The sequence below is a fragment of the Oratosquilla oratoria genome, chromosome 21 (assembly GCF_046742065.1).
Source record: "Oratosquilla oratoria isolate Oo_2021 chromosome 21, ASM4674206v1, whole genome shotgun sequence".
Taxonomy (NCBI): domain Eukaryota; kingdom Metazoa; phylum Arthropoda; class Malacostraca; order Stomatopoda; family Squillidae; genus Oratosquilla; species Oratosquilla oratoria.
Window position 1 is genome coordinate 36,207,348 of NC_134797.1, and position 13,325 is coordinate 36,220,672.

A 13,325-nucleotide genomic window follows, 5' to 3' on the forward strand; every position below is an offset into this window, starting at 1 on the left:
TACATATATATAGATATACACACATATACATATGAATTCATACTACACACAATAGGTAGTAAAATGTAACTAATAACCCACATAGTCAATAAAATTGAGATCGTTGTCGCATATCTTCTGATCGCGCATTGATGCCAGGCGATGACGTAAAACTACGATCGAGGATCTTGGCGCGGGACCACATCAACCTTGAGAAATCCTGTCAGGGACTGGGAGCCGCCCAATTTTACGCCCCTGCGGGCTTAGTCGGCACAGAGGGAGGTCTGGAAGTAAACATCTCAATAGGTCTCAGTTCGAGTCCCACCCAAAGACGTCCAATTATACATTATCGTCTCACAGGATGGGATTGGAAGGTGTACTCGTCAAAATGAGTTAAGAGATGGCTAGACTTTACAGATCTTTTCACAGCGAGTGCGGAAATCCCTTTGGTGTTTGTTTGTGTGTGTGTGTGTGTGTGTGTGTGTGTGTGTGTGTGTGTGTGTGTGTGTGTGTGTGTGTGTGTGTGTGTGTGTGCGTGCGTGTGTACGTGTATGTGTGCACGCGTGTGTCTGAGTGCACGTGTACGTCAGTGTATGCGCAACAAAGACCTACACTTTTTCCCTCCTTCAGCATAAATTCAGAAGAGAAATTCACTGGAAGAAGAGGAAACCCTGACTAAGCAAACAAAGCAATGGGAACATTCGAAATACGAAATATCCTTCAGGAGTGAAACCGGCGATTGACATCCAGAAGAGGAGGGGGAGAATGGGGAGAAGATTTGGATACACAGAGGAAGGAAGAGAGGAAGGAAAGAGGAACAGAGGAATGGAAACGTGAGGGAGTAAGGGAAGGAGAAGAGAAAGAGAGGAGGCTCTTCTGAAGAGAGTTAGAATCGAAGTTCATTGACTAAAACGTAGAGTTAGGACGATACCAATATCTTTACCGATTCCGATACAAATCCCGATATTAAACTTCCGATTTCGATACGAATCCCGATACTACTCTGAGCTTCCGATTCCGATACGTGTCCCGATACTGCTCTAAACTTCCGATTCCGATACGAATCCCGATACTACTCTGAGCTTCCGATTCCGATACGTGTCCCGATACTGCTCTAAACTTCCGATTCCGATACCTGCAATGGTTATAACTCAAGGTTATTTTCAGGCCCTCCAGTTGGTTTGAGAAACAAATACTTTATGAACAAAGTACGTTTATTAATAATTTATCAGAATCAAGATTGAGAGTGATATCGGCAATATCGGGACTTGTATCGGAATCGTTACAAATTTTGGTATCCTCCCATCACTACTAAAATGCTACCAAACTTCGGTAAAAGGAACAAGTTGAGAATAGACACAGGCGAGGTGATAAGGGTGAGGAAGAAGAGGAGGAGGAAGAGGAGAAAGAGGAAGAGGAAGGGGAAGGGAGAGAAAACAGAGGAGGAAGGGGAGGAAACGGAGGATGAGGAGGAAGATCAAAAGGAAAAGAGAAAGAGGAAAACGAAGAGGAAGAGGAAAAAGAGGAAGAAGAGGAGGAAGGGGAGGAAAATGAAGAGGAGGAAGGAGAGTAATAAGACCAGGAGTAGAAGGAACATCAGGAAGAACGGGGAGATGAAGAAAAAAAAAGAGAATGAAATGACAAAGGAGAAGTGTTGGAAAAGTAGCGTGGTAAATAAAATACTTTGTTTCCTTTTCTGTATATTTACAACAACGATTTTTCAAATACTTCGGAGTAAATACAATATAAGTTCAAACACAATTGTAAACCATACTGACATATGTTCTTGTAGAAATATAATTTAGTCACAGGTAAGTTAGATCACAAGTTCCTGTAGCCCTAGTTCAGCACCCTAACTCTCTGTTTGAATCTCTCTTTCCTGTCTGTCCTATGAATAGATTCATTGAGTTACCCATTTCTATATGTTCTTCTATTTTTTCTACTTCCTAACTGATGTTTTACATTCTACTTTGTCACCATTGTCTTTATCATAATATGAACTATGATACTTAATTTCTGATTAGCTTTTCTGACCTTTGTTATACTTTAAAATTAATTCTATTCTAACTTCTGATTTTGGCGTTCTGAGTTCTGAGTCTTCCGTATTTGTATGTTACCATGGCTTATCCTCCTGTTGAGTGATACGCCGTAATGTGTCATCAGTTCCGATATGACTTGTTCCTTCACGCCTTTCTTATCTCTGGGACTCGTATTTCTGAGTGCGGGTTTTCTCTATTTTTTCCTACAATATAATACAATGCAATACAACAAAAATGGAAGAGAAGTACGAAGAGGAGGAATAAAGCAACAGGAGGAAGACGAGTAAGAGAAGAAAGAGAAAGAACCAGACGAGAAGTCAAAGGAAAGAAGAAAAAGAAATAAGAAATATAAAATCGAGACAAATCGAAAACACGAGTCACTCAGCAGGTAAGACAGGGTGTGAGGGAGGAGGAGAGGAGGGAGGAGGGAGGAGATAAGAGGAGGGGAGACGATCTCCTGCAAGGAAATACCTGAAAGCAGATGCCGACATTCGGAGGACAACGAGGAGGGAATCGCCTCTCAGGATATTTCCTTCCCGGAGGAGAGGTCGACGAACACGAATGTCATACGACATCCAGGCAACGGCAGCCACGGGGTCGACAACACCACAACTGTCAACAACATCGGCACTGTATCCATATACGTACGCATACAGTGCTTGTATATATATGTGTGTGTTTACGTACATCTATTATCATTTTTGTACATAATACACTTGGATCAAAACTAGAGCACTGGCGAGGAGTGGCTACAGGCAAGATTAACAAAAGTGGTAGCAATGTATCATAGAGAGAGAGAGAGAGAGAGAGAGAGAGAGAGAGAGAGAGAGAGAGAGAGAGAGAGAGAGAGGGGGGGAGAGAGAGAGGGGGGAGAGAGAGAGAGACAGGGGGGGGGGACAAAACACGCAAGGAACGTGTGGTGATCATGCTTGGAGGAATTTGTATTGGGATTGGTCCGGAGTAGGAGGAGAAGGAGGAGAAAGAGGAGTAGGAAGGAGACAGAAAATGGGATGAAGGGATGGATGACGTCCATCCTGAATATGATCTTTACAATTCCGAGATCCCGTCCACCACGACTTCGTTCCGTCTCGGGTCCGCCTCTGGATTGAATATAACCACTTAACGACAAGTGGAATGGAATCTTTAGTAACTGACTCGGGTAACCAAAGCTACTCGCAAGGTTCTGTGTCACAGGTTGGAGTTGCAAGGGCCTCTTGTGGAGGTTTGGTCCCCCATTTCCTTCCATGGTTGGGCTAGACGCCTCCACACCATGACCTGGATGGATGACCGTATCACAGATGACTGTCCATTTCACCCCATGCTGTACAACACATTATGGAAGACAGCAATGTACACAATTACGCATGCCAACAACACAACATGTACAGTATTCATTGAGGCGTTCCTCAGATAGTGTGGGAAACGACACCACCACCACCAACAACAACAACTACAAAAAAATCTGTAAATTGTGTCACCATATTTAAGAAACCAGCGTGGGGTTCCATGTCCCTGCGTGCGTTGGGTTGGAAGCGAGGTCAGCCAACAACGTCACCGGTATGAAGCGAGGTCACGTGAGGTCACTGGCACCTTGGGGGAAGTCAACTCAGGTCACCAGGACAAGCTTGAGGTCATCAACTCATTCTCCCCTTCCCCTCCCCTCCTACCCCTCCTCCTTCCTCCTTTTTTCAATTTTGAGTTTTCAAACGAGATCGCTATGGGAAGGTATCTATCAGCTTCATTTAGATGATATACATTCCTGATCATCTTCAACTAACGATTTGGTCGAGGAGCGTTCCGATTCATCCCTTCAGCTCTGTGGCTGATTTACACCCTTTGATGGTAAAGGGGGGGGGTTCCTTAAAACTAAGAGGGGGAGGGAAAGGACAAGGAATTGAAAGAGAAGAAGACAATAGGAAAGAACAGAATGAGAGGACGAGAAGACTGGAGGGAAGGAGAGGAGACGGCAAAGAGGAAAGAGGAGGAAAGAGGGAAAAAGGAGGAGGAGCAGAAAGAGAGAAGGAAGGAAATGATTGGAAAAAAGAGGTAGAGGGGGGACTGAAAAGGAAAGGAGAGGAAGGAGTGAGGGAAACTGAAGTGAGTGTGCACAGAGCTTCCTGCACTTCGGTACCCCCCCCCCATCCAACTTTTTCTTTGGTTCAAACGTACAAACAGAATGTTTTGTTTCCTGTTTTCCTCCCTCCTCTTTGCTTTCCCCATTCCGTGTCCTTCTCCCTTCTTCTGTATCCCCCTTTGATCAATTAAGAACATGAGAGCATAGGAATGAGACTACAAGAGACCGTAAGGCCTATACTAGGCAGTTTCATATCCATTACCATCTTTCATCCTTATCTATATAGTTATTTAATCTCCTCTTAAAACAACTAAAGGTTTCAGCGCTCACTGCATAGTTACTAAGTTCATTCCATTCGTCAACCACTGTTAGTTAACCAAGTCTTGCCTATTTCTTTCTTAAATATAAGTTTGTCTAATCTAAATCCATTACTACGCATTCTGCCCTGCTGTTTTAATATGATGACCTTCCCTGCATAACCCTTGTTAAAGCCCTTGACCCGTTTGAATACCTCTATTGGATCACCCCGCACCAAAGATGAAAAGAAAATGGTTTGAAAGGCTCTTCCCATCAAGAGCTATGACCAAACACTTCAAGAACCAAGGACAATAACTCAAATGCTCTTTGAACACATACACAAACACGCGCGCGCACTTAAATGCTTTTCTATCTTAATAATAATTTCTGTTCTTTTATTCACAGAATCAGCCGCACCCATGGAGACAGTGGTGGCCAAGGAGGACGGCGAAGTGACCAAGGAAGTGGAGGCGAGCAAGGAGGAAAAGAAGGAGACCAAGGAAGAAGGCGGAGAAGGAGAAAAGGAGGCAGAAGCAGGTACGGTGCAGGTGATGAGGGAGTCAGGAAGGAAAACGGAGTAGGAGGAGGAGAAAGTGGGAGTTGGGAAGAAGATAGTGAGGAGACTACGCCATGAGGCGCTGAATAGCTGTGGCCGAAGCCGTCATCTTTGCCCTATTATGCGATTGGAACTAGGTATTGGGGGAGTTCAGGATTCGAACCCACAACTAAGCAAATATACAAAACCCACTCGCTTCCGATGACACCACCAGTTGGGGAGAAGGGGGAGAGAGAAAGAGAGCGAAGAGTGATGAACAAGAGGAAGAAAAAAAAAAAAAAGAGGAAGAGTCTGGGAAAGAGGAAGGGCGGGAAAGAGAAAGAAGAAAAGAGAAAGGATGGGAGAAAGAGAAGGTGGAGAAGGAGGGGGAGAAATGGAAAGGAACTGAAAAGGAAGTCAAAGCAAATACGAGAAAGAGAGAAAGAAGAGGTGAGAGGGGGAGAAGGAGAAAGAAACGGCGATGGGGACACACACACACACACACACACACACACACACACACACACACACACATATATATATATATATATATATATATATATATATATATATATATATACATATATATATGAAGGTGAGGTGGCCAAATGAAACGTTAAGGCTAGAGTATGAAGCTTTCTTCAGAACCAGACGTTTCGACTTCTTGGGCCTTCATCAGTCTTTACATACACACATACATATATATATATATATATATATATATATATATATATGTCTCTGCTGTGTGTGTGTCTATGTGTGTGTGTGTGTGTGTGTGTGTGTGTGTGTGTGTGTGTGTGTGTGTGTGTGTGTGTGTGTGTGTGTGTGTGTGTTTTATATATATATATATATATATATATATATATATATTATATATATACAAATATATATGTATATATATACACACACACATATATATATACACACACACACACATATATATATATACATATATATATATATATATATATACACACACACACATATATATATATATATATATATATATATATATATATATATATATGCTCTCAATTTTCTTTCTTTTCTATTCACCTCACGTGGGATTCCAACGAGAGTGATAGTGGGAGGCGTGAGAGAGATGAGAGCACAGCGGCCGTGAGTCGGTGTCCAAAATTAGAATTCTTTTTCCCAAATCAAAATACTGCATTCAGAATTCTTTTCTTCACAATGCACCTATTTTTTATATAACGATCAGTGCATTTCTCCTCTTAATAAATATGAGTGTATGAACACATGAATAGTAAGTTTTTAAGTGGGATATTATATGATTTTTAGAAAAATTTCTAGGGCTGGGGGAATTTTTTTTTTATCTGGTTCATTGATCAACGTTCAAGGCGACATGACGTCATAGAAGAAGCGAAACATGACATCAAATTTTGTTTAATAGAATCCGTTATATTTTTTTCTATCCGTTTCTAGTCCACCGGAGCTACAGTGACACTCTTTACATATTTCATTTTGACTGACGTCAAACGATTTTATTCATCAAAGGGGGGGGTCCGTGGCGTATAGCAGTGACCATTATCATAATGTAATTTAAAAGACTAACGGTAACTATTTTTTTTTTTTTTTGGCTAATACCAGACTTTTTCATTTTTTTTTTTTAAATAAGGGCCTACACTCATGCTGAAAAAATCATTATCTATCTAGCTTATCTTATTTTGTTGTATTCAGTAATCTATTCTACTCCATTTCATTAATCAAGTTACCTGAATCGTTTGATTTATTTTACTATATGTTCTATCGCTTTCTATTTTATCGCCTTAACTAAGTTTGTCACACTTGCTATCTAACGTTTTTTAAAGGTTGCATTTTTTTTTAATGTTGCAAAATCTTAGGATATGAAACCTAACAACAATTATGACCCTTATTTCTTCTATACATATAGTTGTTTGTTGTCTCAAAGTGGTTTTTCATCCTCTGAAATCTCTTTCCCCATTAAGGTTCTTAGCTACAACTTTTTTAACTGGAAAACAGGAAATAGAAACTAAATATGAGCTAAACAGTTCTCTCCAAAACAAAATAGTTTGGTTTAGTTTCACCATTTCAGATAGCCAAAAACGCCTTCCCCCCCAAAAAATATATATATATATAATAATAGAAATAGATTATGGTAACACACTAAAAAAAAAAAACTATCGACTGAGCTCTTTCTTTGCGACTGAACAAAACGATCTATAGGGAAGGCTGAACAAATCACTGCCAAAGGTTTTTGTTGTTGATGATGGTAGCCCTGAACCCAGTTAATCAGCTTAACAGGGCTGCCAATCACAAGAATCCCTTCCGGGTCTCAGAGAGAAGGAAGCATGGCTGTGTACACACACACACACACACACACACACACACACATACATACACGTCCCACAAGGCTCTGTTTTGGCTCCTTTACTGTTTGCCATATACATAAATGATATGGATGAAGGAGTAAATTGTTACATGACCTTTTTTGCTGACGATGCCAAATTACTCAAGAGAGTGAAAACAGAAGATTGCAGATCGCTACAAGATAACTTGGATAAAGTATGGGAATGGACCCGGAAGTATGAAATGAACTTCAACATCAAGAAATGCAGCATAATGGAATTTGGAAGAGGCAAAAATAGTTTCGGGAAAATATACGATTGGAAACAAAGTAGTCAAAAAAGTAAACTCAGAGAGGGACCTAGGAGGAGTAATCATCTCAAGTGATTTGACACCTGACAAACATGTACATACATACATATACCAAGGCTTTTTCCCCCTTACAAGGGAGGTAGCCAAAAAGGGAAAGGCGTAAAATCATTTCCACCCATTCCACCCCTGAATACACTCCACACCCCTCCACCCTCCCTCTTATCTGAGCACCTCCTGGATGACGGGTCATCCCTGCACCTTGTCCACACTGCCCTGGGTCAGAAGCAGTGTCGCAAGACACAGCACATCCACAGCAAGGCCGCTTCATTAAATCGGCGACCCCCCCTCTCCGTCCCCCCATTGCATAAAAGGAGAGAACGGGGAGAAATCCCTTCGGGCTGCGTCAAATTTTGCTCACACATACTACCTCACCCCCCATCCCCCCGCCCATTCCACCTCATGCAATCACAACATCATCCATATACAACCATTCTCCATTCACCCCTGTCTTCTGTCCTCTCCCGTCCTTCCTCAACAGATATTCCCCTCTTCCCCAAAGCCCCCTTCACCCCATCCATCCACCTCATCCTAGGACGTCCCCTCATGTTCACTCCCTCCACATCTGCCTTCCATACCTCTTTTACTAGTCTTTTTTCACTCATTCTTTTCATGTGTCCAAACCATCCTAATATTCTTTCATCAACCCTATCTCCCAGCTCCTTTTCCACCCCTGTTCTCCTCCTCACCTCCTCATTTCTCATTCTATCTAGCCTAGTAAACCCCATCATACTTCTCAGACACCTCATCTCAAACACATTCAAACTCCTTCTCTCTTCTTCTCTTATGTTCCATGTTTCTGCCCCATACAGTGCTGTTGGCACAATCACTCCTTCATACAGTCTCCTCTTAGCATCCATTCCCAAATGTCTATTCCTCATTACACTCTTTAATCCACCAAGGCATTTACTCGCTTCTCTCAATCTACATTCTACCTCCACCTTCACTCCACCTTTTCCTGCCACATTTGCACCCAAGTATCTAAAACTATCCACTTCCTCCAGTCGCTCTCCCTTAATGCTCACTTCCAGTCGACTGCCACTTTCACCCCTTGTACATCTCATCACCTTACTTTTACCCACATTTATCTTTAGCTTCCTTCTATCACATACTCTCCCAAACTCTGCCACCAACTTCCTCAATCCCTCCTCCGATCCTGCCACAAGCGCAGTGTCGTCCGCAAACAACAGCTGGCTCACCTTCCACTTTTCTCCATTTTCTTTAACCATCTCCAATCCCTTGCCCACCACCCTTGCATTTACCTCTCGCACCGCCCCATCCATCTATAAGTTGAACAGCCAGGGGGATATAACGCATCCCTGACGAAGTTCCACCTTTACCTCGAACCACTCACTCTCTCCATTTCCAATCCTGACACAAGCTCTACTACTCTCATAAAAACTCTTGACAGCTCCCAGAAGCTTTCCTCCTATCCCGTATATCTGCATAACTTCCCACAGTGCCTTTCTGTCTACCCTATCATAAGCCTTTTCCAGATCCATAAAAGCCCAAAAAACATCCTTCCCCTTTCCTATAGCTTTCTCACATATCTGTCTTACCACAAAGATCTGATCTACACAACCTCTACCTGTCCTAAATCCACACTGTTCCTCACCAATTACTCCTGTTCCTCTCCTAATCCTCTCAATCAAGATCCTCCCATAAGCCTTCCCAACTACACTTAACAAGCTAATCCCTCTGAAACTACTACATTCACACTTGTCCCCATTTCCCTTGTAAAGAGGAACTATACAGGCACTCCTCCAGTCCTCCGGCACTCTACCCTCTCTCCAGCAAACATTAAATAACCTCACCAGCCAGTCCACCATCACTGTACCTCCCTTTTTCAGACATTCTGCATGGCATCCATCCAGACCAGGTGCCTTACCTGCTTTCATCATCTTAACAACTGCCTTCACCTCATCCCTCCTTATTTCTCCTCCATTCTCCTCACTCATGTAAATAAGTTATTTGGAGAGACCTACAACTTATTAAGATCAATGAAAGTGGCCTTCGACTACATGGATGAGGAGATGGTTAAGAAAATAATTATTACATTGATAAGACTGAAATTAGAATATGCTATATCAATGTGGGCACCTAGCACAAAGAAAAGCACAAGAAAATTAGAAAGAATCCAAAGAGCAGCGACAAAAATGGCACCCACACTCAAATTTGACACATGAACAAAGACTGGAGAAATTACAATTATCAACATTGGAGCAGAGAAGGGAAAGAGGCGATTTGCTGACCATTTTCAGAACTATGAAAGGGATGAAAGTTTTCGATAGAGATGACCTATCAAAATGGGACAAAAGAGAAACAAGAGGACACGAAAAGAGACTAAAGTAAGACAGTTACAGAAGAGACCTGAAAAAAGAATAGTTTCCCACACAGAGTGATCGATGTCTGGAACAAATTGAACAGTAAAACAGTGAATGCCAAAACTATACACGATTTCAAAAATAAACGGGACGTGGAGATACGAAAACGGGTCACACGAGCATAGCTCCTGTCCCGTAAAATGCAACTAGGTAAATACACACACACACACACACACACACACACACATACACACACACATACACACACACACACACATACACACACTCACACACATACACACACACACACAAATACACATACTGTATATGACTGCCTCACTTAACCCTTCTCAAAATGGAAGAGAAAGTGCTTTAGCCCTCACCTAAACATCTGTTTGATAAACACGGATCGACGCAATTCGTCAGAGTCGATAATGAGGAGAGTTAGGCGTTGCCGTGCCAATAACCTACTCAGTGTATTTCATCGAAGCTTTCCGGTGGGATTTGTTGTCTATTGGTCTTTTGTCAGCGCTGTTAACCCTACTGATATGAAGGTTAGGTTAGGTTGGGCTAGGTTAGTTTAGGTTACGGAAGGGTAGGCTAAGTTAGGTTAGCTTAGTTTATGTTAGGTTAGAGTAGAGTAGGTTAGGTTCAGATAGATTAGGTTAGAGTACGGTAGGTTAGGTTAAGTTAGGCTAGGTTAGATTAGCGTAGGTTAGGTTAAGTTAGGGTAGGGTAGGGTACGTTAGGTTAGGTAAGATTAGGTTACGTCAGGTTAGATTAGGGAAGGGTAGGTTAGGTTAGGTTAGGTTGGGTTATATTAGGCTTGGTAAGATCAACTAAGATTTCACTCAAAATCGAACTAAATATTTTTATTCTGGTCAGTTTTGATTAACTGCATCAGTGAAAAAAAATGAAAGTCTGTCACTGCCTTACGACCCGCACGCGCCAACATAAACCCCAAAGCTTTCGGATGAATAAAAGAAATAAGAAGATGAAAAAAAAAAACTTGCTCAATGGGTGCGCGTAGTCTCCAAGGAAACGGAAGACGATGATCCCGCTGGGCCGAGCCGGTCGTTGCTCCACATAGGAAGTGGAAGGGAAAGGAGGAAGGAGGAGGAGGAAGAGGAGGTGCAGGGAAGGAGGTGAAGAATAGGAAGAAACTGATGGGTTGAGAGGAGGAGAAAGTGGAGGGAAGTAGGATGTGGATGGTAAAAGTAGGTGGAGAGGAAGAGGTAAAGGAGAGTAGGAGGAGGTAGAGGGGGAGGAGGTGGAGAAAAGGAGGTGTAAGGGGAAATGGGGATGGATGGGTGAGGAGATGAAAGGGGAGGAGGAGGTGGAGGGGAGAAGAAAGGGGAAGTGAACGAGGAGGCGTAATGGAAGAGGAGGTGGAGAGGAGGAACAGGTGGAAGGGAGGATGATGTCTAGGGTAGGAAGAAGTGGAGGGGAGGAGGAAGTGGAGGGAAGAAGGAGGTGGAGAGGATGAGGAGGGGGGCGAGGAAGAAGTGACGGGGTGAGGAGGTGCAATGGGAGGATGAGATGGAGAGGAAGAGAAGGTGGAGGGGAGGGGAGATGAAGGGGTAAGGGAGAAGAATGTAGAGGGTAGGAGGAGGAGGAAGAGGAAGAGGAGGAGGAGGAGGAGGAGGAGGAGGAGGAGGAGGAGGAAGAGGAGGGGGAATACGTGGAATGAAGAGGTGACAAGGAGCAATGTTAATACTCACACATTTTTCTTATCATCAAAGGAAAAGATTAAGTATGAAGGTGACAGAACAGCAGCTAGAGGACAAACAAAGCATATTGTGGAAACACGAAGGCTGTAGAAAAACACGCAAATATGTACAGGCACAGATACATATTGTCTCGGATATGGATATGTACACATATAGATGTACAGTTGCCAGAACTTCCGCGCGTGTGGTATGAAGGACGTGTCAACGAGGCTTGTGTGTTCGAGCGTAAATGTGATTAGGCAGATTATATATATACGTTAATATTCAGCAACCTTTGCATATATATAACTCATTCCCTCAAGCCATATGCACTATTTCCGTGTATGTATGCATATATATATGTGTGCATGTATATCTATATATACATATGTACATGTATGAGTATGCAAAATGCCCTTTTATGCACGTGTATATGTATATGTATATGCGTATATATATGTATATGTATTTGTATATGTATATGCTATGTATTATATATATACTTAAATACATTTAAAGAAACAACCGAAGTGGAAGGTTCCGTTGCGTTCCTATACACAAAATAACGTCATGTAACCTTGTTTACTTTACAACAACAACAACATAATATCTTCCAGCATCTGAACAATCGTAACATTAGTCAGTGACACCAAACCACTTTAGATGAGCGTTACAGTACTGAGAGTAATTAGCGTAAATTAGGATTGATTAGGATTAGTATTGATTAAATGTAATTAAGTAGGTCTTCTTTATCTGAATAAAATCACATGGCAGTGATAAAGAATCTGAACATATGTGACAGAAATGACCACGAAAAGATTAAGATATTTCAATCCTGTGAATCCGTGAGTTTGTTCTAAATCGTACAGAATTGAATTGATGGAGTCAGACACTACAAGAGAAAAACTGGCACAGAACGCTGGTCGTACACAAGTTGACATCAAGTCACCGTAAAAAAAAAAAAAAAAAAAAAAAAAAAGACAATGCGCTTGACCACGTCACAAACCCAAACAAAAGAACACCGATGGTAAACAAGGAAATGTCAACGTACCAAAAATGAACACAAGCGTGGTGAGAGCACAGGGAGACGCTGCATCAACAGGTAAGGTCACTACACAGGTGCAAGTACAGTACAAGCGAGGTCAGAGTACATTTGAGGTCACAACACGAAGGGAGGTCATAGCCGGACTCACACTTTGAGACTGTAGCACAAGTGAGGTCATTTCACAATCAAGGGTATGGCAAAAGATAAGGTCATGGCGCTACTAAGGTCATGGTACAAGATGAGGTCACACCATAAGTGGTGTCGTAGCATGTGAACAGAGATCTATTGAATGGAACCAAGGATCGTCGCCAACGACTACAGAGCTGCGGGTTTCCAGTCTGTGAAATTCAAGACAATAATTGTTATCATTGCTAACTTGTTTCAAATTGACGACCATATCCTAGTTATAATCGTAACTATATCATTATGTGTCTATGAATGTAATTTACGAATTAACTGATTACATTATTCTCAAACTCCATTCACAAGAACAATTGTTATTCCCAAACGCTCGACACTTTACATACAACTCACACCATCACATCAACCTTACCAGAGGCTGTATCGCTGTCCAGTGGATGGACTGTCGGTCCTGCATGGGACCACCAAATACGATATAATGACCTCAG

At 42.1% G+C, this 13,325-nt stretch overlaps 1 protein-coding gene across 1 annotated transcript in view; it reads left to right on the top strand.

The window, feature by feature from the left end:
- Positions 1-4,794: 4,794 nt before the first annotated feature.
- Positions 4,795-13,325, top strand: part of LOC143036856 (uncharacterized) — a gene marked incomplete at its 5' end in the record, with an annotated part of 31,060 nt that continues 22,529 nt past the window's right edge. Inside the window, 1 exon segment of the mRNA XM_076204710.1 lies at positions 4,795-4,926. Coding sequence (XP_076060825.1) covers positions 4,795-4,926 — 132 coding nt within the window.